The sequence below is a fragment of the Oratosquilla oratoria genome, chromosome 8, assembly GCF_046742065.1.
Source record: "Oratosquilla oratoria isolate Oo_2021 chromosome 8, ASM4674206v1, whole genome shotgun sequence".
In the NCBI taxonomy this organism is placed as follows: domain Eukaryota; kingdom Metazoa; phylum Arthropoda; class Malacostraca; order Stomatopoda; family Squillidae; genus Oratosquilla; species Oratosquilla oratoria.
Window position 1 is genome coordinate 10,113,908 of NC_134784.1, and position 23,369 is coordinate 10,137,276.

At 40.7% G+C, this 23,369-nt stretch overlaps 1 protein-coding gene across 5 annotated transcripts in view; it reads right to left on the reverse strand.

The window, feature by feature from the left end:
* LOC143027578 (trafficking protein particle complex subunit 13) overlaps positions 1-23,369 on the reverse strand; it is an 85,565-nt gene that overhangs the window by 24,081 nt on the left and 38,115 nt on the right. For all 5 annotated transcript variants that reach the window (XM_076188894.1, XM_076188892.1, XM_076188897.1 and 2 more), the window contains 3 exons: positions 19,371-19,455; positions 18,186-18,316; positions 5,345-5,462 (listed from right to left, as the gene is read on the reverse strand). In XM_076188894.1, the coding sequence (XP_076045009.1) occupies positions 5,345-5,462; positions 18,186-18,316; positions 19,371-19,455 (334 nt within the window). The remainder of the gene's footprint in view (positions 1-5,344; positions 5,463-18,185; positions 18,317-19,370; positions 19,456-23,369) is intronic.

The window sequence follows — 23,369 nt, forward strand, 5'->3', positions numbered from 1 at the left end:
AACAAGGACGGGAGGAAACAAAAGGGTAGTGAGTGGTGGGATGAGGAAACAAAGAAGGTTGTACAAGAGAAGAAGCAAGCTTTCATAGATTGGTTAAAAATGGGACAAGGAAATCATGAGAGGTACAAAGAAAAGAGAAGAGAAGTAAAGCATAAGATATAGGTGGTAAGGAGGAGGGCAGATGTGAAATGGGGTAAGAGTGTGACAGAATATTTTGAAAATAATAAAAAGACGTTTTGGAAGGAAATTAAGGAAGGAAGAAGAGGTGAATCAAGTAGAGAAGAAAAGGTAAAAGGTGCAGATGGAGAGATGATAATGGAAGAGAAGGCAGTAAGAGGAAGATGGGCAGAGTATTTTAGGGAGTTGCTAAATGTGGAGGATAGGGAGGGAAAAGTAGTTGCAGTGGGAAGTGCAAAGAAAATGACCATGATGAGTGAGGAAAATGGAAGAGAAATAATAAAGGGTAAAGTGTAGGCAGTTGTTAAGATGATGAGAGCAGGTGAGGCACCTTGTCTGGATGGATGTCAAGCAGAATGTCTGAAAAAAGGAGGTACAGTGATAGTGGATTGGCTGGTGAAGTTATCTAATGTTTGTTTAAGAGAGGGTAGGGTGCTAGAGGACTGGAGAAGTGCCTGTATAATTCCACTTTACAAGGGAAAAGGGGAGAGGTTTGAGTGTAGTAGTTTCAGATGGATTAGCTTGTTAAGTGTAGTTGGGAAGGTTTCTGGGAGGATCTTGATTGAGAGGATTAGGAGAGGAACAGAGGGAGTAATTGGTGAGGAACAGTGTGGATTTAGGACAGGTAGAGGTTGCATAGATCAGATTCTTGTGGCAAGACAAATATGTGAGACAGCTATAGGAAAAGGTAAGGATGTTTTTTGGGCTTTTATGGATTTGGAAAAGGCTTATGATTGGGTAGACAGGAAGGCACTGTGGGAGGTATTGCAGATATATGGGATAGGAGGAAAGCTTTTAGGAGCTGTCAAGAGTTTTTATGAGAGTAGTAGAGCAGGTGTCAGGATTAGAAATGGAGAGAGTGAGTAGTTTGAGGTAAAGGTGGGACTTCATCAGGAATGTGTTATATCACCCTGGCTATTCAATTTGTATATGGATGGGGTGGTGCAAGAGGTAAATGCAAGGGTAGTGGGTCAAGGATTGGAGATGGTTAAAGAAAATGGAGAAAAGTAGGAGATAAGCCAGTTGTTGTTTTCGGACAACACTGCACTTATGGCAGGATCAGAGGAGGGTTTGAGGAAGTTAGTGACAGAGTTTGGGAAAGTGTGTGAAAGAAGGAAGTTGAAGATAAATGTGGGTAAAAGTAAGGTGATGAGATGTACAAGGGGTGAAAGTGGCAGCAGACTGGAAGTAAGTATTAACCCCTTGAGTACCGGATGTGTGTTTTGTGACACCTGCGTGTCCTGGCTGAGTGCACCCGCCAGGAACCGAGTGTGCTCCCCATGACACGCACGTGTCACAGTTATAAGCTGTGTGTATTGAGGGCTCTCAAGGCCTTGGTTTCTGGGTTATTTCTACCCACATGGTGGCAAGTGTCTGTGTTTACAAACATAAGGCTCCAGCCATTCGTGGGACGGTTTGAAACGTTTGTTTACGTAAGGTTGACGGGTCGGTAACAAAGGGGTTAAGGGAGAGAGACTGGAGGAAGTGGATAGTTTTAGATACTTGGGTGTGAATGTGGCAGGAAAGGGAGAAGTGTAAGTGGAGGTAGATTGAGAGAAGCAAGTAAATGCCTTGGTGGATTAAAAAGTGTAATGAGAAATAGACATTTGGGAATGGATGCTAAGAGGAGGTTATATGAAGGAGTGATTGTGCCGACAGCACTGTATGGGGCAAAAACATGGAACATAAGAGAGGAAGAGAGAAGGACTTTAAATGTGTTTGAGATGAGGTGTCTGTGAATTGGTTGAATGATCAAAAACAGAGATTTGTTTTAAATGGAAAAACTTCTAGATGGAAAAATGTTACAAGTGGAGTTCCTCAGGGTTCCATTCTTGGGCCACTTCTATTCATAGTATATATGAATTATATAGACCATGGACTAAAATCTATTGTTTCCAAATTTGCTGATGATACAAAAATTTGTGGAATGGCAAATGATCACTTAAACCAATTAGATATTCAAGAAGATTTAGATCAATTACAGCAATGGTCTGAAAAGTGGCTAATGAAATTTAACACAAGTAAATGCAAGGTAATGAACATAGGTAAAAATAACAGTTAGTACGATTACAAGTTATTTGGAAATTTATTAACAAAAGTGAATGGTGAAAAAGATCTCGGCGTAATTATCAGTAACGATCTAAAATCATCCAAGTAGTGTGTATCAGCCTCTGAGAAAGCAAATAAGATTCTAGGACCGATTGCACGATCTTTTGACTTCAAAAGTCCATCACTCATTAACAAGCTATATCAATCATTAGTTCGTCCACATTTGGAATAGGCTGTTTCCGTATGGTCACCGAATCTCATCAAAGACATTGACAGACTGGTAAAAGTACAACGGCGAGCTACAAAACTGATTCCAAATATAAAAAATAAATCATACGAAAATCAACTAAAACATATGAATCTGTTTTCCCTAAAAAAGCGTAGACTCAGAGGTGACTTGATACACGTCTAATTGACAATATCAAAAGTGACAAAATTTTCACACTGAATGAGAATCAGACAAGAAACAATGGTCTCAAACTGTCCAGAAATAGATTCAATTTGGAAGTGTGTAGAAACAAGTTCACCAACCATGTAGTTAATGAATGGAATAAACTTCCTGCAGAGGCAGTGCAATGTAGTTCAGTTTGAAGCTTTAACCACTTCCATACGGTGCCGCACACGTAGGCGTCATGAGGAGCAAGTGGGTACGTGATGATGCCGACGTCGGCCTTTTGATTATATTTATTGTAGTTGTACCTACATAATTTTCACTCTCTCTAAACTGGTTTCATCATATTTTTTATGGTTATCTTAATTCACGGGTGAAAGAGAACGAACAATTGAGCACTGACTTTATTTTTTATAATGCGATTACTATGACGCAACATCGCACATCGGGCAGCTAATGTTGCCAGACGTGCGATGTGCCCCGGAGTGAAGAGGTTAATAATCATTTAGATAAACACCTAAGCAAGATGCTGTAATAATTATCATTTATTCTATATTAGTTGTTTTTGTCTTGTTATCATTTGTCTGTTTGATTCTCATTTATTATTAGTTATATGTCAATTTATTATTACGTACTATTTACCTGTTTGTTTATTATTTAACTATACCTATGCATTTATGTATTTTATTTGTTACATTTATATAGTTTTTATTTATTCATTTATCATTGATTTTTTTTTTTTTTTGCATCCGACCTAGATATGAACCAAAAGGTCTCCTGTTGGTATACTCTGCCTTTGTAATCCTTTGAAGTATGATAGGGGTTACTAGGCTGGATAGAATGAGAAATGAGAAGGTGAGGAGGAGAACAGGGGTGGAAAGGGAGTTGGGAGATAGGGTGGATGAAAGAGTATTGGGATGGTCTGAACACATGGAAAGAATGAGTGAAGAAAGACTAGTAAAAGAGGTGTGGAAAGCAGATGTGGAGGGCGTGAACTTGAGGGGGTGACCTAGGATGAGATGGATGGAGTAAAAGGGGCTTTGGAAAAGAGGGGAATATCTGTTGAGGAAGGATGGGAGAGGACAGAAGACAGAGGTGAATGGAGAATGCTTGTGTATGGATAATGTTGTGATCCATGAGGTGGAATGGGTGGGGGTGGAGGGAGAGGGAGTATGTGTGAGAAAAATTTGACGCAGCCCAAAGGGATTTCTCCCCGTCTTCTTTTCTGCATGAGGGGACGGAGAGGGGGGGTCACCGATTTTGATGAAGCAGCCTTGCTGTGGATGTGCTGTGTCTTGCGACACTACTTTTGACCCAGGGCAGTGGACAAGATACAAGGATGACCTATCATGCACGAGGTGCCAAGAAAATAGGGAGGGTAGGGGGTGGAGGGGGGTGGAGTGTGATAGGGATGGAATGGGTGGGAGTGGTTTTTATGCCTTTGTTTTTTGGCTACCTCCCTAGTGAGGGGGAAAAAGCCTGTGGTATATGTATGTATGACTTTAGCTACCTCCCTTGCAAGGGGGAAAAAGTATGTATGTACCAGGACAGTAGCCAAGTCTAAAGGCATATACCCACTCCCACACATTTCACTTAATTTTTTATCATACTATCTCATGGGCCACATTTGGGTGGGGGACGGGGAAATGCGCTCTATTCCCCAGTTTAAGGAGCATAAGAAACATGGTATATATTCATCTATATAAGAGCTTTTTTCCCCCATATAAGGGAGGTAGCCAAGTCAAAGGCACTCACCCACTCCTACCCATTACACTCCCATCCATCACCCTTGTTTACCTCATATCTTAGCTCTTTGTGGATGAAGGGTCATCCCTATCTCCTGCCCAATGCTCTGGTCAGAAGCAATGCAGCAAGACAGCTTATCCACAGCAAAGCCACTTCACTTACAGTGACCCCCCTCTCTATTCCCTAATGCAGAAACTTGGGAAAACAGAGAAAAATCCTTTTGTGCTGCATCAAAATGTCATCCACACATAACCACTTCCCTGCTTTCTCCCTTCCTTTCTCAACAGACATAGAAAAGAGAGAAGACAGGTAGAAAATCCCTTCAAGCTGTGTCAAAATATCATCAATACACAGCCATTCTTCACTCACCCCTATTCCCTACCTTCTCCCTTCCTTGTTCAACAAGCATTTCCCTTTCACCCCATCCATCTATCTCATCCTTGGGCATCCCCTTAAGTTCACTCCATTCATCTCTTTTGCTGTTTCTGAGTTCATTGTATTTTACTTGTACCATCATGGTACCATCATGGCAGTGGACAGGGTGCAGGGATGACCCATCATCTGGGAGGTGCTAAGATGAGAGGGAGGGTGGAGGGGTGTGGAGTGTATTCAGGGATGGAATGGGTGGGAATGATTTTATGTCTTTTCCTTTTTGGCTACCTCCCTTGTAAGGAGGAAAAAGCCTTGGTATATGTATGTATGTACCATCATGGTTCCATGCTTTTTTTGTACATCAGAACAGAATATGCTCTTCTTTCTGTTTTACAGCAACTATCATGTCTATAGTGAACTGATATTTATAACCATAATCAATACTGAATCACAACTTTTGTATTCAAGGAGTCCTTTAAAGTGAACTTCATGTATTGAAGCAGATGCATGAGGCATTTATAGCTAGGCAACAGCACTGAATCTTAAATGTAAAAATAATATTAAGCCCAATATCAAGTAATGACTACATTATATGATTATTACACAAACCTCAGTATTGTAAAATTTGGTTTTTACATCTAACGGCTTCATCACTTGGAATTTGTAGAACTTACGGAAGTTAGCACTTTCACCTGAGGATGCAGTGTAGCTAACTGCACAGACCAATCTGAGGATGAAAATAATCTTTTACTTAATATAGCAAAATACAATGTATAGCTGTGGTGGCTGAGTCAACACATACCACCTTACACCCATCCCAAACCCAATAATCACTGCTCCTATCTTAAGGTGTTATCACACTGGGCTATTTTTCCTCTGACTGTTGGAGCAAATGTGCAGCCCACAGCTTTTTGAGAAGGAATCTGATATGCTCAAGCAAAATAATTTTTCTCAAACATATCAAACAACATTCTATGTATTTTTGTTGAAAAGACAAAAAAAGTTTGCCATGGTGATTCAGAAAAAGTGCTGGAGGTGGGCAATACCACTGATTAATTGGAGGCTGAAAAACAGCACAGTGTGATAACACATTTAGTACCTTGGAGATGAAGGGTCATCTCTGTATTTTGCCATGCCATTAAAGTCAAAGGCAATGCAGCAAAGACAAGCATTTCCACAGCAAGGACTGACAGCCAGAGTTGGTTTACCTCCACTGCTTCATCATGCAGTGACCCACACCAACCTCATCAACTTAAAAAGAATTACACATCTGACATGAAAAATACCTGTTCAGGCTATGTCATCTATTAACAAACACTCTTTATTCACTCCTACTTTTTTTGGTAATCTCTCTTATCTGCTTGATGGGCATTCCCTTTGCATCAAACACCCCCTCAACCACTCCATCAGTACATGTCATTCTTGGTCTTCCTCTCAAGTTCACTCCATCCACTTCTGCTTTTCACACTCTTCATTCATTCATTCTATTTGCATAAACTATCTCCACCTCTGCTCTCTACCTCATCTCCACATTTCTCACTTCCTCCATCCTTATAACACTTACTGTTTGTCATCTTAAACACTTTTAGGCTCTTTCTATCTATATACCAAGGGGTTTTTACCCCTTATAAGGAAGGTAGCCAAGTCAAAGGCATGGACCCACTCCCACCCATTCCACTTCCATCACCTTTGTTTCCATCTCATCACAGCTCCTCATGGATGAAGGGTCATCTCTGTCTCTTGCCCACTGCCTGAATCAAAAGCAATGCAGCAAGACACAGCACATCCACAGCAAGGCCACTTCACTAAAACCCTTCCATTTGATGATCCCTATGTAGGCATCATGAGGCACAAGTAGGTATTTGCTGATGCTGGCATTGGCGTCTTGACTATATTTTGGAGTTGTAGTAAGTGAACCCCCAAATTCTGTGAACTGACTTGATCACATTTTCTGTAGTTATCAATATTCAGAGTGAAAGAAAATGAGTAATAAGCTGTAATTTTATATTTCATAATGCAAGTACACTTAACCCTCAATTTAACAGACAAATGCGTGCAGACCCTTGTCTGTTATTTGCAAAAGTCCTTTATTTGAAAATCAGGTCCGTCCATTACCAATACTGGATACCAGACATAAGTACGTTATGTAGAAAATTGTCTGTTGGGTTTCGGCGTGCACATATGTATTAGATATGTAATAAAAAGCTACAGTACATATGTGTAATTATGTACATTACATATAAAGAAGAAACTGAACCATTTCTTACCTTAAATCTAGTTGCTGCTATTTACATACATACAGAATAGAATCTCCATTGGATTAGTGGTGCCATTTTACGGACTTTGTCTGGTATTTGACTATTACTACCGGACACCTATCAGACAAATTTTCATTTTACGGACTTCATCCAGAATTTCACTGTTACTACCAGACACACTTTTTGTCTGCTAAATCGAAAGTCCACAAATTTGAAGTCAGCTATATTGAGGGTTGAGTGTATTGTGATGCATCATCAAATCATCATACATCAGGCAGTTGGTGCTACCCACAAGAATTTGAGTTGTATTGAAGAGGTTAATCACCAACCCCAACTCTCCATGCCCTCATGTGGAAAACAGTATCTTTCTTTAAGCCACCTCCAAAATTCCAAGTTTCTGCTCAATACACTGCCTGGGGCACTACCACTCCTTCTTACAACCTTTTCTTTGTATTCATCCAGATACCTATTTCTCAAATGATTAAAACAGCCCAGTTACAAATACTTTATATACATACATATACCAAGGGCTTTTTCCTCCTATAAAAGGCATGATTTCACTCCCACCCACTTCACCCCCACCCATTCCACTCCTATTCACCACCCTTCCCTTGCTCCTTCCCCCTTTTCTTGGCTCCTCCTGGATGATGAGTCATCCCTACATCCTGTCCATTGCCCTGGGTCAGAAGCAATGTAGCAAGATAGCACATCCACAGCAAGGCTGCTTCATTTAATTGGTGACCCCTCTTCTCCATCCCCTCATGCAGAAAAAGAGAAGACAGGAAGAAATCCCTTCCGGCTACATCAAAATATCATTCACACATAACTACTCCCAAACCCCCTCCCCCCAACTCCATCTACCATATATAACCAAGTAATATTCAATTTCAATTAAAAGTTGACCCCCTAATTTGTGGCCAGAAAATCCAGATTTTTTCACTTACTTCCAATAAAAGTTGACCCCAGATATACATACATACATATACCAAGGGCTTTTTCCCCCATACAAGGGAGGTAGCCAATGTCATAGGCATAAATCCACTCCTACCCGTTTCATCCCCACATACTCCCTCTTGGCTCCTCCTGGATAACAGATCATCCCTGCATCTCACCAATTGGCCTGGGTCAGAAGCAATGCAGCAAGACACAGCACATCCACAGCAAGACTGCTTTATTCAATTGGTGACCCTCCCCCTCTCTGTCCCCTCATGAAGAAAAAGCGAAGCCCTTCAGGCTGCATCAAAATATCATTCACACATACTCCCTCACCCTCCATCTGCCACCCACTCCCTTTCATGCATCACAGCATCATCCATACACAACTATTCTCCGCTCATCCCTATCTTCTGTCTTCTCCCTTCTTTCCTTAAGAGACATTCCCCTTTTTCCCACTGCCTTGTTTACCCCATCCATCCATCTCATCCTTTGTCACCCCCTCATGTTCACTCCCTCCATCTCTGCCTTCCACACCTCTTTTATTAATCTTTCTTCACTCATTCTTTCCATGTGTCCAAACCATACCAATACTCTTTCATCAACCCTATCTCCCAACTCCTTTTCTACCCCCACTCTCCTCATCTCCTCTATCCAGCCTAGTAACCCCTACCATACTTCTCAGGCATTTCCTCTCAAACACATTTAAACTCTTACTTTCTTATGTTCCATGTTTCTGCCAATACAGTACTGTCAGCACAATCACCCCTTTATACAATCTCCTCTTAGCATCCATTCCCAAATGCCTATTTTGAGATATGCTCAAGGAAAATTAATTTTCTCCAGCACATCAAATGACATTCCATGTATTTCTGTTGAGTAAACAAAATAGTTTCCCATTGATTTTACATTAGAAAAAGTGCTGGAGGTGGGCAGTACCACCAATTAATTGGAGGTTGAAAGAAAAATAGCCCAGTGTGATAACACCTTTAGTACCTTGGAGATGAAAGGTCATCCAAGTCTATTGCCATGCCACACAAGTCAAAGGCAATGCAGCAAGACACAGCACTTCCATAGTCCTTTCACACAGCAGAGCCTGACACAATTCCACACTTGGCCTGTCTTAAAATATGTGCAGCAAAGTATATCATATCAGTACACATACAATTTTACCTACATTTTCTGGCAGCCAAAATGTAGATACAATTTTCTGTTAATAAATCCAAAGAAGAAAAAAAAAATAAAGAAAAATTTTTGTTACACAGACCTGGAATGTATTGCCATACACAGTTATTATTGGAGGTTTTAGCTTTCCAACAGCATGTCTTCTCCAGTCTTAATTAATGTATTTGTCCTTGCCTTATTTTCTTTTCTCTTACTTTCCATAAAGTTTATACTGATTATTCTTTTATTTTCCAATTACTGAAAATAAAATTCCAGTAATATGCCTTTTGTAACAGCTTGTATGTACAATACATACACCAAAGGCTTTTCCCCCTAACAAAGGAGGTACCCAAAGTCAAAATCATAAATCCACTCCCACCCATTTTCATCCCCACATACTCCACTCCCATTCACCATCCCTCCCTCCCTCTTTTCTTGGCTCCTCCTGGATGACGGGTCATCCCGGCACCTCGCCCACTGCCCTGGATCAGAAAAAAGGCAGCAAGACACAGCACATCCACAGCAAGGTTGCTTCATTTAATCAGCAACTCCCCCTTCTCCATCCCCTCATGCAGAAAAAGAGAAGATGGGAAGAAATCTCTTTGGGCTGCATCAAAATATCATTTACACATACTCCCTCATCCTCCCCCCCATGCCCCACCCACTCATTTCCATGCATCTCAGCATTGTAGTTTATGGCATTAAAGAAAAACAAAATGTATACAAATATCAAAGAGAAAAAGAGAAAGAAATTGCAAAGGAAATTCTGAAAGTGGTTCAGGAAGAAGGACAGGAATTTGATAAAAACATTGACGAGGTGCAAAGAATAGGGCAATACTTTAGAGAAAAACACTATAGGCCACTAAAAATCAAACTAAGGACTCAAATGATAGCTGAAGTACTATCAAAAGCAGCAAAACTAGCAGTGAAAAATATAAAAATGTATGGATAAAACAGGAAATGAGCAATGAGGAAATAGAAAAGGCACTTAGAAATGAAGCAAATGAAAACAAAAAAAAAAACAGAGAAGAACAGACTGATTTTTTTTTTTTTTTTTTTTTTTAAGGTACTGGACCAGAGGCTGAGAAAATGGTACATCAATAAAAAGAAAACATAAACCAAAAAAGAGAAGCAAGAAATGAATGAAAAATAACACACAAACATAGAATGATTTCTGGACTAAACAAATTAAACGACTATCTGCTAACAGAGAAACCTGACATAATGGGAATTGTGTAAACAAAATTAAAAGGTCCCCTACCACCAAATACTATAGCAAAAGGACAAAAAATAGAATGGAAAAACAGGGTAGAGGAATTATGTTCTTAACCAAAAAAAAATGAAATATGACAAAGATAACAGAAAAGAAAATAATGTAGAGTTGATTATGATTAATGTTGAAGACGGAAATATGAAAAGTAGAAAATTTATAGTAGTATATGTGCCCCTAAAAACACAGGCTTGGACTGATAGTGATCATTCCAAACTACTGGAAGGCACAACAAATACATTAAATGAATTAATGAAAGGAGGAAATATAGTAATCATGGGTGACTTTAACTCAAAGGAAATATGTTGGGAAGAAATGACAGTAAAAGGTGGAGAGGAATTTTGGGGAAATATTCTACTGAATATGACCATTGAATACACATTGACTCAATGGGTGAAAGAAAACACCAGATAGAGAAACAATGAAGAACTGTCGAGACTGGACTTAAATTCACATCTGAGCCTGAAATAGTAGACAAAATGGAATACAAGACACCAGTTGGGAAGAGTGACCACATACTAATAGAGCTTGAACTAAAAGAACAAAATGATGTGAGAAGAGATAAAAAACACAGAAAAGGAAAACTAATGTACAACAAAACAGACTTCAAAAAACTCAGAATTTTTTTCCCAAATACAAACTGGGAAAAAAAATTAAATGAAGAAACAAAGATGGAAGAGAAATGGAACACATTAAAAGAAAAATAGGAGGGAACAGACAAATACATACCAAAGAAGATACAAAAAAGTGTATATATAAAGTGTTGGTATAACAAAAAGTGTAGTGAAGCTAAAGATAGAAGAGACAAAGCCTGGAAAAGATAGAAAAAAAGAAAGAAAAAAAAAAGACCAAATGGCAAACATACATCAAACTAAGAAACAAATATGTAAAAATATGCATACATACATACACACATATACCAAAGGCTTTCCCCCCCTTACACGGGGGGGGTAGCCAAAAAGAAAAAGGCATAGAAACCACTCCCACCCATTCCATTTCCTATAAATTCCACTCCCCTCCACCCTCCTTCCTCCCTCTTATCTTGGCACCTCCTGGATGATGGGTCATCCCTGCATCCTGGGGTATTGGCTGCATGTTACTGTGGCAAAGTAGCATGCAGTTGATACTTTAGGGTCTATATGGGGCACCCCTATGGACCAGAGTCACACATCATTTTGTCTGTGATAGAGGAAAGCTCTGTTCATAGAGAAATGATGACACTTTTATACTACAACTGTCCCTTTGCTACGTTGTCCCCCAACCCCTTCTTACTGTCCTGTACCATTTCTCTGAATATTCATTTCCTTTTTTCACCTACACTGTGGTGGGGGAAGAGAATCCTACCACCAACTCTTTCCACTTGAGTAATAAAAGGCGACAAAAAAAACGGGACGGGGAAAAAAATATATATATATATATATATATGCAGGGGAGAAAAAAGAAACTATGCAAAAGACATACACCCACTCCTCGTTTAACGACCTACTCAGTTAACGACAACTCGGAGTAACGACGGGCTTTATGACATTCGTTTAACGTAAATCTCCCGAAGTTACATCGTGTACGATAATTAAGTTGGCTGAGGCAAATTTGTATGATGTTATAAATGAAGTTGTATGGTGGATATTACCTGTGAGGTAAAGTGTTCTGAAGCTTAGGTCTACATTACCATCCTGCAAGCTGAAAAAACTACCTGGGGTACAGTATATACCAGTAGTGGTAAATTTTTAGTTTCAACCAAGGGCGCAATATAGCAATAGAAAATTAATTATTAATTTTGTACATTATAATGTATCAACGTAATATGCAATTTTGTGAGCGGAAAAAAAAGGTGCTAAAACAAATTTCGTAAGTAACAAAGTCATGTCGGACGAATGGTACACCATGTTTGTTATGATAGATGCCGATGTCGAAGAAATGAAAGGATGATAGATTCGTCTAACCTAAACTAAACTAACCTGACCTGTGTTTGATAAATCCTTACCTGCAAATTAAATGTCATCCGGCTCGTCCTCGTTGTCGTCGTCGTGAGAGACGTTGGCAGACGACTTCGTTCATTAGCATATTTTCTTGTAGCATGGTATTTTTTACTTTCATTTCCACCCACAAAATTGCATATTACGTTGATACATTTTAATTTACAAGATTAATAATTAATTTTCTATTGCTATATTGCGCCCATGGTCGAAACTAAAAAAATACCCCGGTATTCAATATGGAATGTCAGCATACGCGGATTTGGTCATATACGGTAATTTCAGGAACCTAACCACCGTAAATAAACAGTAAATAAAGCTTTAATGTACTGTATAAAAGAGGGAAAATACACGAAAATAAAGATACATGTATTGCTGGACATTGTACATACAGTACATGTATGTATATGTATACACTTTCGCTTAACGACCAATTCGGCTAACGACGGCGCGCTGGTCCCAATTGTTGTCGTTAAACGAGGAGTACCTGTACTACCCTCATTTTCCTTCCAGTCAAGAAGTCTTCCATCCATTCTAATAATTTTCCTTTGATGCCACCTATTGATTCCATTTTTCTTATTAGAATTTTGTGTGGTACTTTATCAAAGGCTTTTTGTAGATCTAGAAAAGCACAGTCCACCCATCCATCCCTTTTTGTATTATTTCTATTAGTCTCAAATAGAAGCAGATCAGGTTTGTTGTACATGATCTTCCTTGTCTAAATCCAAATTAATTTGGATTCAGTATTTTTTTTTTTTCAGATGTTTAACCACTTCCATACGGTGCCGCACACGTAGGCGTCATGAGGAGCAAGTGGGTACGTGATGATGCCGACGTCGGCCTTTTGATTATATTTATTGTAGTTGTACCTACGTAAGATTCATTCTCTCTAAACTGGCTTCATCATATTTTCTATGGTTATCAAAATTCACGGGTGAAAGAGAACGAACAATTAAGCACTGACTTTATTTTTTATGCGATTATTATGACGCAACATCGCACATCGGGCAGCTAATGCTGCCAGATGTGCGATGTGCCCCGTATTGAAGGGCTTAACCCATCTACTTTTGATAACCTTTTCACATATTTTTGCTATTGTGCTTGTAAGGGAGACTGGTCTGTAGTTGGTTGGAATTTCCTTGTTCCCTCCTTTCTATATTGGTACAATATTTGCATTTTTCCAGTCCTGTGGTACCTTTCCTTCTTTGAGTGAGTGTTTAATTATACATACATACATACATACATATACCAAGGCTTTTTTCCCCCTTACAAGGGAGGTATCCAAAAAGGAAAAGGCATAAAATCATTCCCACCCATTCCATCCCTGAATACACTCCACACCCCTCCACCCTCCCTCTTATCTTAGCATCTCCTGGATGACAGGTCATCCCTGCACCTTGTCCACTGCCCTGGGTCAGAAGCAGTGTCGCAAGACACAGCACATCCACAGCAAGGCTGCTTCATTAAATCGGCGACCCACCCTCTCCGTCCCCCCATACATAAAAGGAGAAGACGGGGAGAAATCCCTTCGGGCTGCGTCAAATTTTGCTCACACATACTACCTCACCCCCCATCCCCCCGCCCATTCCACCTCATGCATCACAACATCATCCATATACAACCATTCTCCATTCACCCCTGTCTTCTGTCCTCTCCCGTCCTTCCTCAACAGACATTCCCCTTTTCCCCAAAGCCCCCTTCACTCCCTCCTTCCACTTCATCCTAGGATGTCCTCTCATGTTCACTCCCTCCACATCTGCCTTCCATACCTCTTTTACTAGTCTTTCTTCACTCATTCTTTCCATGTGTCCAAACCATCCCAATACTCTTTCATCAACCCTATCTCCCAACTCCCTTTCCACCCCTGTTCTCCTCCTCACCTCCTCATTTCTCACTCTATCTAGCCTAGTAGCCCCCATCATACTTCTCAGACACCTCATCTCAAATACATTCAAACTCCTTCTCTCTTCCTCTCTGATGTTCCATGTTTCTGCCCCATATAGTGCTGTTGGCACAATCACTCCTTCATACAGTCTTCTCTTAGCATCCATGCCCAAATGTCTATTCCTCATTGCACTCTTCAATCCACCAAGGCATTTACTCGCTTCTCTCAATCTACATTCTACCTCCACCTTCACTCCACCTTTTCCTGCCACATTTGCACCCAAGTATCCAAAACTATCCACTTCCTCCAGTCACTCTCCCTTAACCCCTTCCATACGGTGCTGCATATGTAGGTGGCATGAAGAGCAAGTGGATATGCAAGGCTGCCATATCGGCATCTTGATTATATTTATTGTAGTTGCCCCTGCGTTTTGACATTCTCTCTAAACTGCCTTTAATCACATTTTCTATGGTTATCAAAATTCACGGGTGAAAGAGAGAACGATCGATATAAGCAGTGACTATATTTTATGATGCGAGTATTATTACATGTCGTACAGCTGGCAGCGGCTGCTGCCCGCAAGATTTAAGTCCCGTACTGAAAAGGTTAATGCTCACTTCCAGTCTACTGCCACTTTCACCCCTTGTACATCTCATCACCTTACTTTTACACACATTTATCTTTAGCTTTCCTCTATCACATACTCTCCCAAACTCTGTCACCAATTTCCTCAATCCCTCCTCCGATCCTGCCACAAGCGCAGTGTCGTCCGCAAACAACAGCTGGCTCACCTCCCACTTCTCTCCATTTTCTTTAACCATCTCCAATCCCTGACCCACTACCCTTGCATTTACCTCTCGCAGTACCCCATCCATGTATAAGTTGAACAGCCAGGGCAACATAACGCATCCTTGACGAAGTCCCACCTTTACCTCGAACCACTCACTCTCTCCATTTCTAATCCTGACACAAGCTCTACTACTCTCATAAAAACTCTTGACAGCTCCTAGAAGCTTTCCTCCTATCCCGTATATCTGCATAACCTCCCACAGTGCCTTTCTGTCTACCCTATCGTAAGCCTTTTCCAGATCCATAAAAGCCAAAAAAACATCCTTCCCCTTTCCTATAGCTTTCTCACATATTTGTCTTACCACAAAGATCTGATCTACACAACCTCTACCTGTCCTAAATCCACACTGTTCCTCACCAATTACTCCCTCTGTTCCTCTCCTAATCCTCTCAATCAAGATCCTCCCATAAGCCTTCCTAACTACACTTAACAAGCTAATCCCTCTGAAACTACTACATTCACACTTGTCCCCCTTTCCCTTGTAAAGTGGAACTATACAGGCACTCCTCCAGTCCTCCGTCACTCTACCCTCTCTTAAACAAACATTAAATAACCTCACCAGCCAGTCCACCATCACTGTACCTCCTTTTTTTAGACATTCTGCATGGCATCCATCCAGACCAGGTGCCTTACCTGCTTTCATCATCTTAACAATTGCCTTCCTTATTTCTCCTCCATTTTCCTCACTCATCACAGTCATTTTCTTAGCATTTCCCACTGCAACTATCTTTCACTCTTTATCCTCCTTCACATTTAGCAATTCCCTAAAATATTCTCCCCATCTTCCCCTTACTGCCTTCTCTTCCATTATCATCTCTCCATCTGCACCTTTTACCTTTTCTTCTCTACTTGATTCGCCTCCTCTTCCTCTCTTAATTTCTTTCTAAAACATCTTTTTACTACTTTCAAAATTTTCTGTCATACTCTTACCCCACTTCACATCTGCTCTCCTCTTTACCTCCTTTACCTTTTGCTTTACTTCTCTTTTCTTTTCTTTGTGCCTCTCATATGACTCCCTCATCCTATTTTGTGACCAATCTGTGAAAGCTTGCTTCTTCTCTTCTACAACCTTCTTTGTTTCCTCATCCCACCATTCACTACCCTTCCTTCTATTTCCTCCAATACCCCTTCTTGTTCCTTGCACACTTTGTGACTCCCTCCTTGAACCATCCCCATTCCTACTCCACACCTAGTTCTACTCTATCCTTCACTCCCTCCCACTCCTTCAGCTTTTTCTTGTACTCCTTCTCCTTTTCCTTTTCTTTTAAAGAGTTCACTCTAAGCACCTCACTACCTTTTGTCCCTTTCCTCTTTCTCCATCTATTCTCCACTCTCAACTTACCTTCCACCAAAAAATGATCTGATATTCCCCCACCCTCTCCACTTAGCACATGTTTATCCTTAACTCTTCCTATCATAATCCTATTTACCACTACATAATCCTCACTACCAGGTCCATACGCACTTACAAAACCCCACATCTCCTTTCCCAGCTTCACCTTCATCCACATCAACCTTGATGACACCTCCTTCCACTCCACTACCCACTTACTTATCTCTTCACTTACTAATATAGCCACCCCTTCTCTCCCTCGTCCCCTCTTCTCTCCTGAGTACCTCCCAGCTACACTCCCAAACTCACAGTTGACCTTTCCTTTCATTTTAATTTCACTCAAAGCCAGTACATCTATCTTTTTTCTCACAAACATACTGCTTATCTCTTCCCTTTTACTCTCATCTGTACCACATCCACGCACATTAAAAGACCCAAACCTTAGGGTACTGGTTGGAAAGCTCCCAGACCCTCTTATGCCTTTACTTTCTTTTTTAGGAATGTCCCCTTTTGGGGCTACAGGTAGTAGGACTCCTAATCCCATCCCCCGTCCCTTTTTTGTCACCTTTTACGACTCAAGTGGAAATACTTGGTGGCAGTATTCTTTTGCCCCCACCACAGGGTAGGTAGGAGAAAAAAGCATATGAATATTCAGAGCAATGGTACAGGACAGTAACAAGGGGTTGGGGGACAGCATAATGGAGGGACAGTAGTAGTATAAGTGTCATCATTTCTCTATGTACAGAGTTTTCCTCTATCATAGACAAAATGATGTGTGGCTCTGGTCCATAGGGGCGCCCCATATAGACCCTAAAGTATCAACTGCATACTACTTTGCCACAATAACATACAGCCAATACCCCAGACGGTACAATGAATATGTATTGTTATGTGATGTTTTGGGCCAGGGTACAGGACTGTCTGTTTTGCTCTGTTTTGGTGTTTACTGATTAGGTCAGATGTCTAGAAGAATTTAAGAATTTATCCGAATCATGACATAAAAGAAAAGTCGCATGTCTGGACAAATCAGTTCCTTAAGAGGTCAGTTATTTGGAATCCCCCTGTACATTATATATGCTCAAGTTGTGAAACAACAAGGCTAATATTTACAAGAGCAAATGAGCCATGGTAATGATTCATCAATAATTTTTAACAGGACCTGTGTTTTGATGTATACAATCCGTTGATTTGGAGTGGTTTTTGGGTGGCATAGTGATTGCACAGCACTACACAACAGCACCAAAAACACCGCAAACACAGCTAATTAACGTCCATTAATGAGAGGCAGTACTGTATTATGTATGTATTACTTCCACCCTCTTTACTCTATACCTCTCACAAGCTTTTATGGCTCTTTGTTTGCCACCACTTCGCTCACCTCATCCTACCATTCACTTCAGATACTCTATCATTCCTGCAGTTCCTTATCAAAATATCCTATCTGCACTACACCACCCTTTTCCATTCATAAACCATTATGAATGAAAGCTAACCACCTACTACACAGTTTACAAATACTATAAAGCCTCCACCTCCCATTACTCTCAAAATGCATGCCCTTTGCTGTCTTCCCTTTCATTTTTTCTGAATATTCAACAGCTTCTGGAGGAGGAAGAGGAGAAGGTGGAGGAAAAAGAGGTGGTTCATTGTTGATGGTGGTTGTTGGTAGTGGCTGGTGGTAGTGGCACTGATGATGGTGGTGGTTGGTTATAACAATGTTGCATGGTGGTAGTGGTGGTTGTAGTGGTTGTGTTGATGTTGATAAGGCAAGATATACTTACATGTGTGTGCCTATATCTCTGACTTCATGCTGAATAACTTGGTTGATATTTGCCCCAGCTTGAAGCTCTGTTCCTTGTGCATCATCTTCCCCTAGCAGTGGCACGCGCTGGTTGCTCATCTGTAGTACAGCCTGCATAAAACAGAATAAATCATCACATCCACACTTACATGCAATCTTTCTAGTGGCATTGTTCCACATTTAAATTAATAATAGACTTTCTCAAATAAATGTTTTGTATATGTATGTGGTGGTCCTGAGGGGCTGACACTCAGTCTTCAGACTGGACTCAAAACCTCTATATAAACTTCAGCTATATTTCTAACATTTGTTTACACATGGAGAGCCGACAATTAGTGACTGGTTATCTCTCCCTATCACTTTTAGCCAGTGACAGAAACAATTCCATAATTAATACAACACAAACAATAGTCCAAAGTTTCTTCCCAGAGATCTGTGGGAGGGATCCTAGGACCACTGCCCACCACTTAATTAAAAAAAAAATTCAACTCTTGACTTCCACAATCACATAGAGATTTCACTAATTTTAGATTCTGGACCAGCTACAACCATACAATCTTTAAGTTTGTTAACCTTTGTTGTATTGCTGATACTTAGTTTCTAAACCTAACCCTAGACCTCTTTTGACTTTGACTGTATTTTCTCCACCTATACACACAATGACTGCTCCCCTCTTCCTATCACTATGTGCCAATGACACTGAAACAGATCCACTCTCATATAGCACACAAAGCAGTCCAATGTTTCTCCCCAAGAAAGATTCATGGGAGAGCCCAAGGACTGTTGCCAGCTTCTCTGGTACTATGGATTTCCATTCTGTGAATCTCAGGGCAACAATTACATTATCATTATTACCACTAGCTCCTTAAGGGAAACCAACTTATTTTTTTCTGGCCTCCAATTTGACCTTGACCCTTTGACAATTGGAGTTTCCTTGGAGCTGAATAAAATTAACTGATGTTACCTAAATAGATTTTTAAAGTGCCATAACATTTAAGAGTTCACCATGATATTTTCAACCTCTTTAAGAGTGGAGATTCCTCCCAGCTGAATAAAATCATCTGACATGTACCAGGATAATACTATTAAATAAGATGACAATCCTCAATAGCATAAAACCTAAAATAAATCCTGGTGAGAACAAGTAAAAATTAATAATTCTTACCTTCACTAGCACATCCCGTACTAAGTCTTGACTGTCATTGTGCACACAAATACAGCAGGAAAAAGTTTCTCCAAGATAAATATTCCTGAATAAAAAAAACAAAAGATACAAGAATAGATACATGCTACTGTGCATACAATAAGAATTACCTGAATTATTCATCAAAGGCAGCAATAGCAAAACACTTATAATAAACATATATACCCGAGTCTTCTAACCTTATAAAGATGGTGTCCAAGTCAAAGCATACACCCAACCCACACCCATCAAAACCCATTCATCACATCTCCTATTTTAGCACCTCATGAATGAAAGGTCATCCCAGTCCTACATTACACTGCCTGGGTCAGGGGCAACATAGTGAGACACAGCACCTCCACAGTAGAGCCTAACAGCTGTAGCTGGTTTATCCCCACCTTTTCATTATAGGGCAACCCCCATCCTTATCTACTCCTGTTTCCTCCACATACCATCTTTGTGCACTTTATCACTTCTTATTTGAAACATGTCCTTTGTCTTATTCCTGTTTTCTCTTATCCTTCACCAACTTTCACACTTCTCTCAGCTTCCCTTGGTATTCACTCTCTTTATCCATCTCATTTAATATAATTACCCTCAGCACTTCCCTACCTCCCTCCTTTTCTTTCACTATCAATTTCCCTTCTGCCAGATATATGCTCTGACAATCCCCTGCCCTTTCCCATGAAAATATTAACCACTTCCATACGGTGCCGCACACGTAGGCGTCATGAGGAGCAAGTGGGTACGTGATGATGCCGACGTCGGCCTTTTGATTATATTTATTGTAGTCGTACCTACGTAACTTCATTCTCTCTAAACTGGCTTCATCATATTTTCTATGGTTATCAAAATTCACGGGTGAAAGAGAACGAACAATTGAGCACTGACTTTAATGCGATTATTATGACGCAACACCGCACATCGGGCAGCTAATGCTGCCAGACGTACGATGTGCCCCGGAGTGAAGAGGTTAATACATACAGTCAACTCCCCATTAACACGAGTTCTGTTAACATGATTTCAATCTTACACAACTTAAAATTAATTAATATACTGTATATTCTACTTAAAACTTATCAATATATATTCTGATAACACGAAATGTCTGATGTTACGCGAGTTGAATTTCCCACCTACTGTAGTTGAATATCTTGCCGCCAGAGCATGGGAGAGACGCTCTGACTCCCGCGCTCCCGCTCTCTGCCTCTTGTCCTCAGTGTGAAGCCAGCCCTCACAGCGTGTGGAACCCGTAAACAATTTTATCAAAGTTTTGTGTTACATAAATTCGTGTTATATGGCACACAAACGTCCTGATACCCCAAAGGAGAGTGCAGCAAAAAGGACAAGAAAACTTGTGACCATAGAAAAGTTAGAAGTGTTGGATCGTTATGATCGGGGTGAAAGAGCTTCTGTTATTGTTCATGCTACCGGACTGAATGAGAGCACTTTACGGACCATCAGGGCAAATGCTGACAAGATCAGAGCCAGTTCTGTTGCTGGTACATCAGCCTCCTCTTCACAATGTTCCCAAGCAAGATCCATGGAGATTGAGAGGATGGAGAAGTTACTGGCACAATGGATCCAAAACCAAAACAAGCATAATGTCCATATCAGCATGGCCATCATACAAGCTAAAGCTTTAAGTCTCTACCAGGATGTGCAAGACGAGAATAAGGAAGATAAAGACAAAGCCAAGACCTTCAATGCCAGTTCTGGGTGGTTCTCCAGGTTCAAGAAACAATATGGCTTCCACAATCTCAAAATGACTGGGGAAACTGCATCTGTTAATGTGGAAGCAGCCAAAATGTATCCAGCTACCCTCAAGACCATCATTGCCGAAGGTGGCTACACTTCCTAGCAGATTTTTTATATAGATGAGACAGGTCTATATTGGAAAAAACTGCCTAGCCAGACCTATATCTCAGTTGAGGAGACGACTGCACCTGGATTTAAGGCCTCCAAGGATCGTCTTACACTCTTGTTTGGTGCCAATGCAGAGGGAGACTGCAACAAGCTAAAACCTGCCCTTGTCTACCACTCGGAAAATCCACGAGCATTGAAGGTGTGTATGTATGGATGTTGATTATTGACGAGATAAACACCATATGAGGACGGAGCCTTTATTTGTACGACGTTTCGCTTATTACATCTTTTTCAAGTACAAGTTGAGATACAAATGCTTGAGATTAAATAAGGGGAAAGGAGGGAACGGGGAGAGAAAAAGGGGGGGAAGGAAGAGGAGGAGGAGGAGGAGAAGGAGGGGGGATTGGACACTGGGAAAGGATGTGAATGCTGGCCCAAATCCTTTCCCAGTGTCCAATCCCCCCCCCCTTCTCCTCCTCCTCCTCTTCCTTCCCCCCCTTTTTCTCTCCCCGTTCCCTCCTTTCCCCTTATTTAATCTCAAGCATTTGTATCTCAACTTGTACTTGAAAAAGATGTAATAAGCGAAACGTCGTACAAATAAAGGCTCCGTCCTCATATGGTGTTTATCTCGTCAATCTTGTCGGCAAACTGCCACTTTTAAGCATGTTGATTATTAGTCATGAAAGCTTTGAAATCTTTTACCGAGATTGTAAATGCTCGTTTTTTTCGTGCAACAAAACAAAAAAGAAAATTGTGTCACCAACTCACAATTTACAACACACTAAACTAATTTGGTTTGTTCTTGTGTCTTCACAGGGCTACATCAAGACCTTCCTCCCCTGCTACTGGTATTCCAACAAAAAAGGATGGATAATGGGGAGCATATTCAAGGACTACTCAGGGAAATTGGAGAAAGAGTTAGAACTTTACTATGAGAAGGAAGAGATTCCATTCAAGATTCTCCTGATCTTGGATAATGCTCCCAGCCATCCCCCATCAATAGAAAATCTCTCCAACAACATCCAGCTCACTTTCTTGCCGCCAAACACCACTTCCATTCTGTAGCCATGTGACCAAGGAATTATTAACCCCTTCAATATGGGGCACAGTGCACGTCAGGCAGCATTAGATGCCCGATGTGCGATGTTGCGTTATAATAATTGCATTATAAAAAATAAAGTCAGTGCTTAATTCTTCGTACTCTTTCACCTGTGAATTTTGATAACCATAGAAAATATGATGCAGCCAGTTTGGAGAGAATGAATCTTACGTAGGCACGACTACAATAAATATAATCAAAAGGTCGACGTCGGCATCATCACGTACCCACTTGCTCCTCATGACGCCTATGTGTGCAGCACCATATGGAAGTGGTTAAAACCTTCAAGTTGTATTATCTATGTTCGACCCTGACTGACATGGTTGAGAGGACACAAAAAGACAAGATGGCCATGAAGGAATATTGGAAGCAGTTTACCATCAAAGATACTCTCTGCTTTATTAAAGAATCTTGGGAAAAAGTGCCAAGGAAATGCCTAAATGGGGTTTGGAAACATGTGTGTCCTCAGTTGGTGTATGATTTCGTTGGCTTTGACATCCAAGAAAATATCTCTAAAGCTAACAAGGAAAGTCTTGACAAGGCCAGGGAAGCCGGGTTTGACCAACTTGAGCAGAAGGATATTGATGAACTGCTAGAATCACTCACAGTTGAGCTGACTAACAAAGAACTGTTAGAGATGGAGACGATACAGAATGCAGAGTTGGAGGCAGCTGCATCTCAGCCTATATCAGAAACCCCAGAGCCCGAGAGAGTCTTGACCAAAAGTGATCTCGAAAAACCACTCTTGTTTATACGAGAAGTACTGGATATCTTGGAAGCCAAAGATCCGAATATTAACAGAAGTGCAACAGTAGCCAGAAAAGTTATGTCGGAGCTGAACTGTTACAAAGTGATGTTAGATCTAAAGAAGAAAAAGATGATGCAGACGAAACTCCACCATTTCTTTCAAAAAAGACAGTCAAGGAAGAGGAGGCAGGGCGAGGCAAGGAGGGAGAGGGAGGTGAGGAGGCAGGGCGAGGCGAGGAGGGAGAGGGAGGAGAGGAGGGAGATCAGAG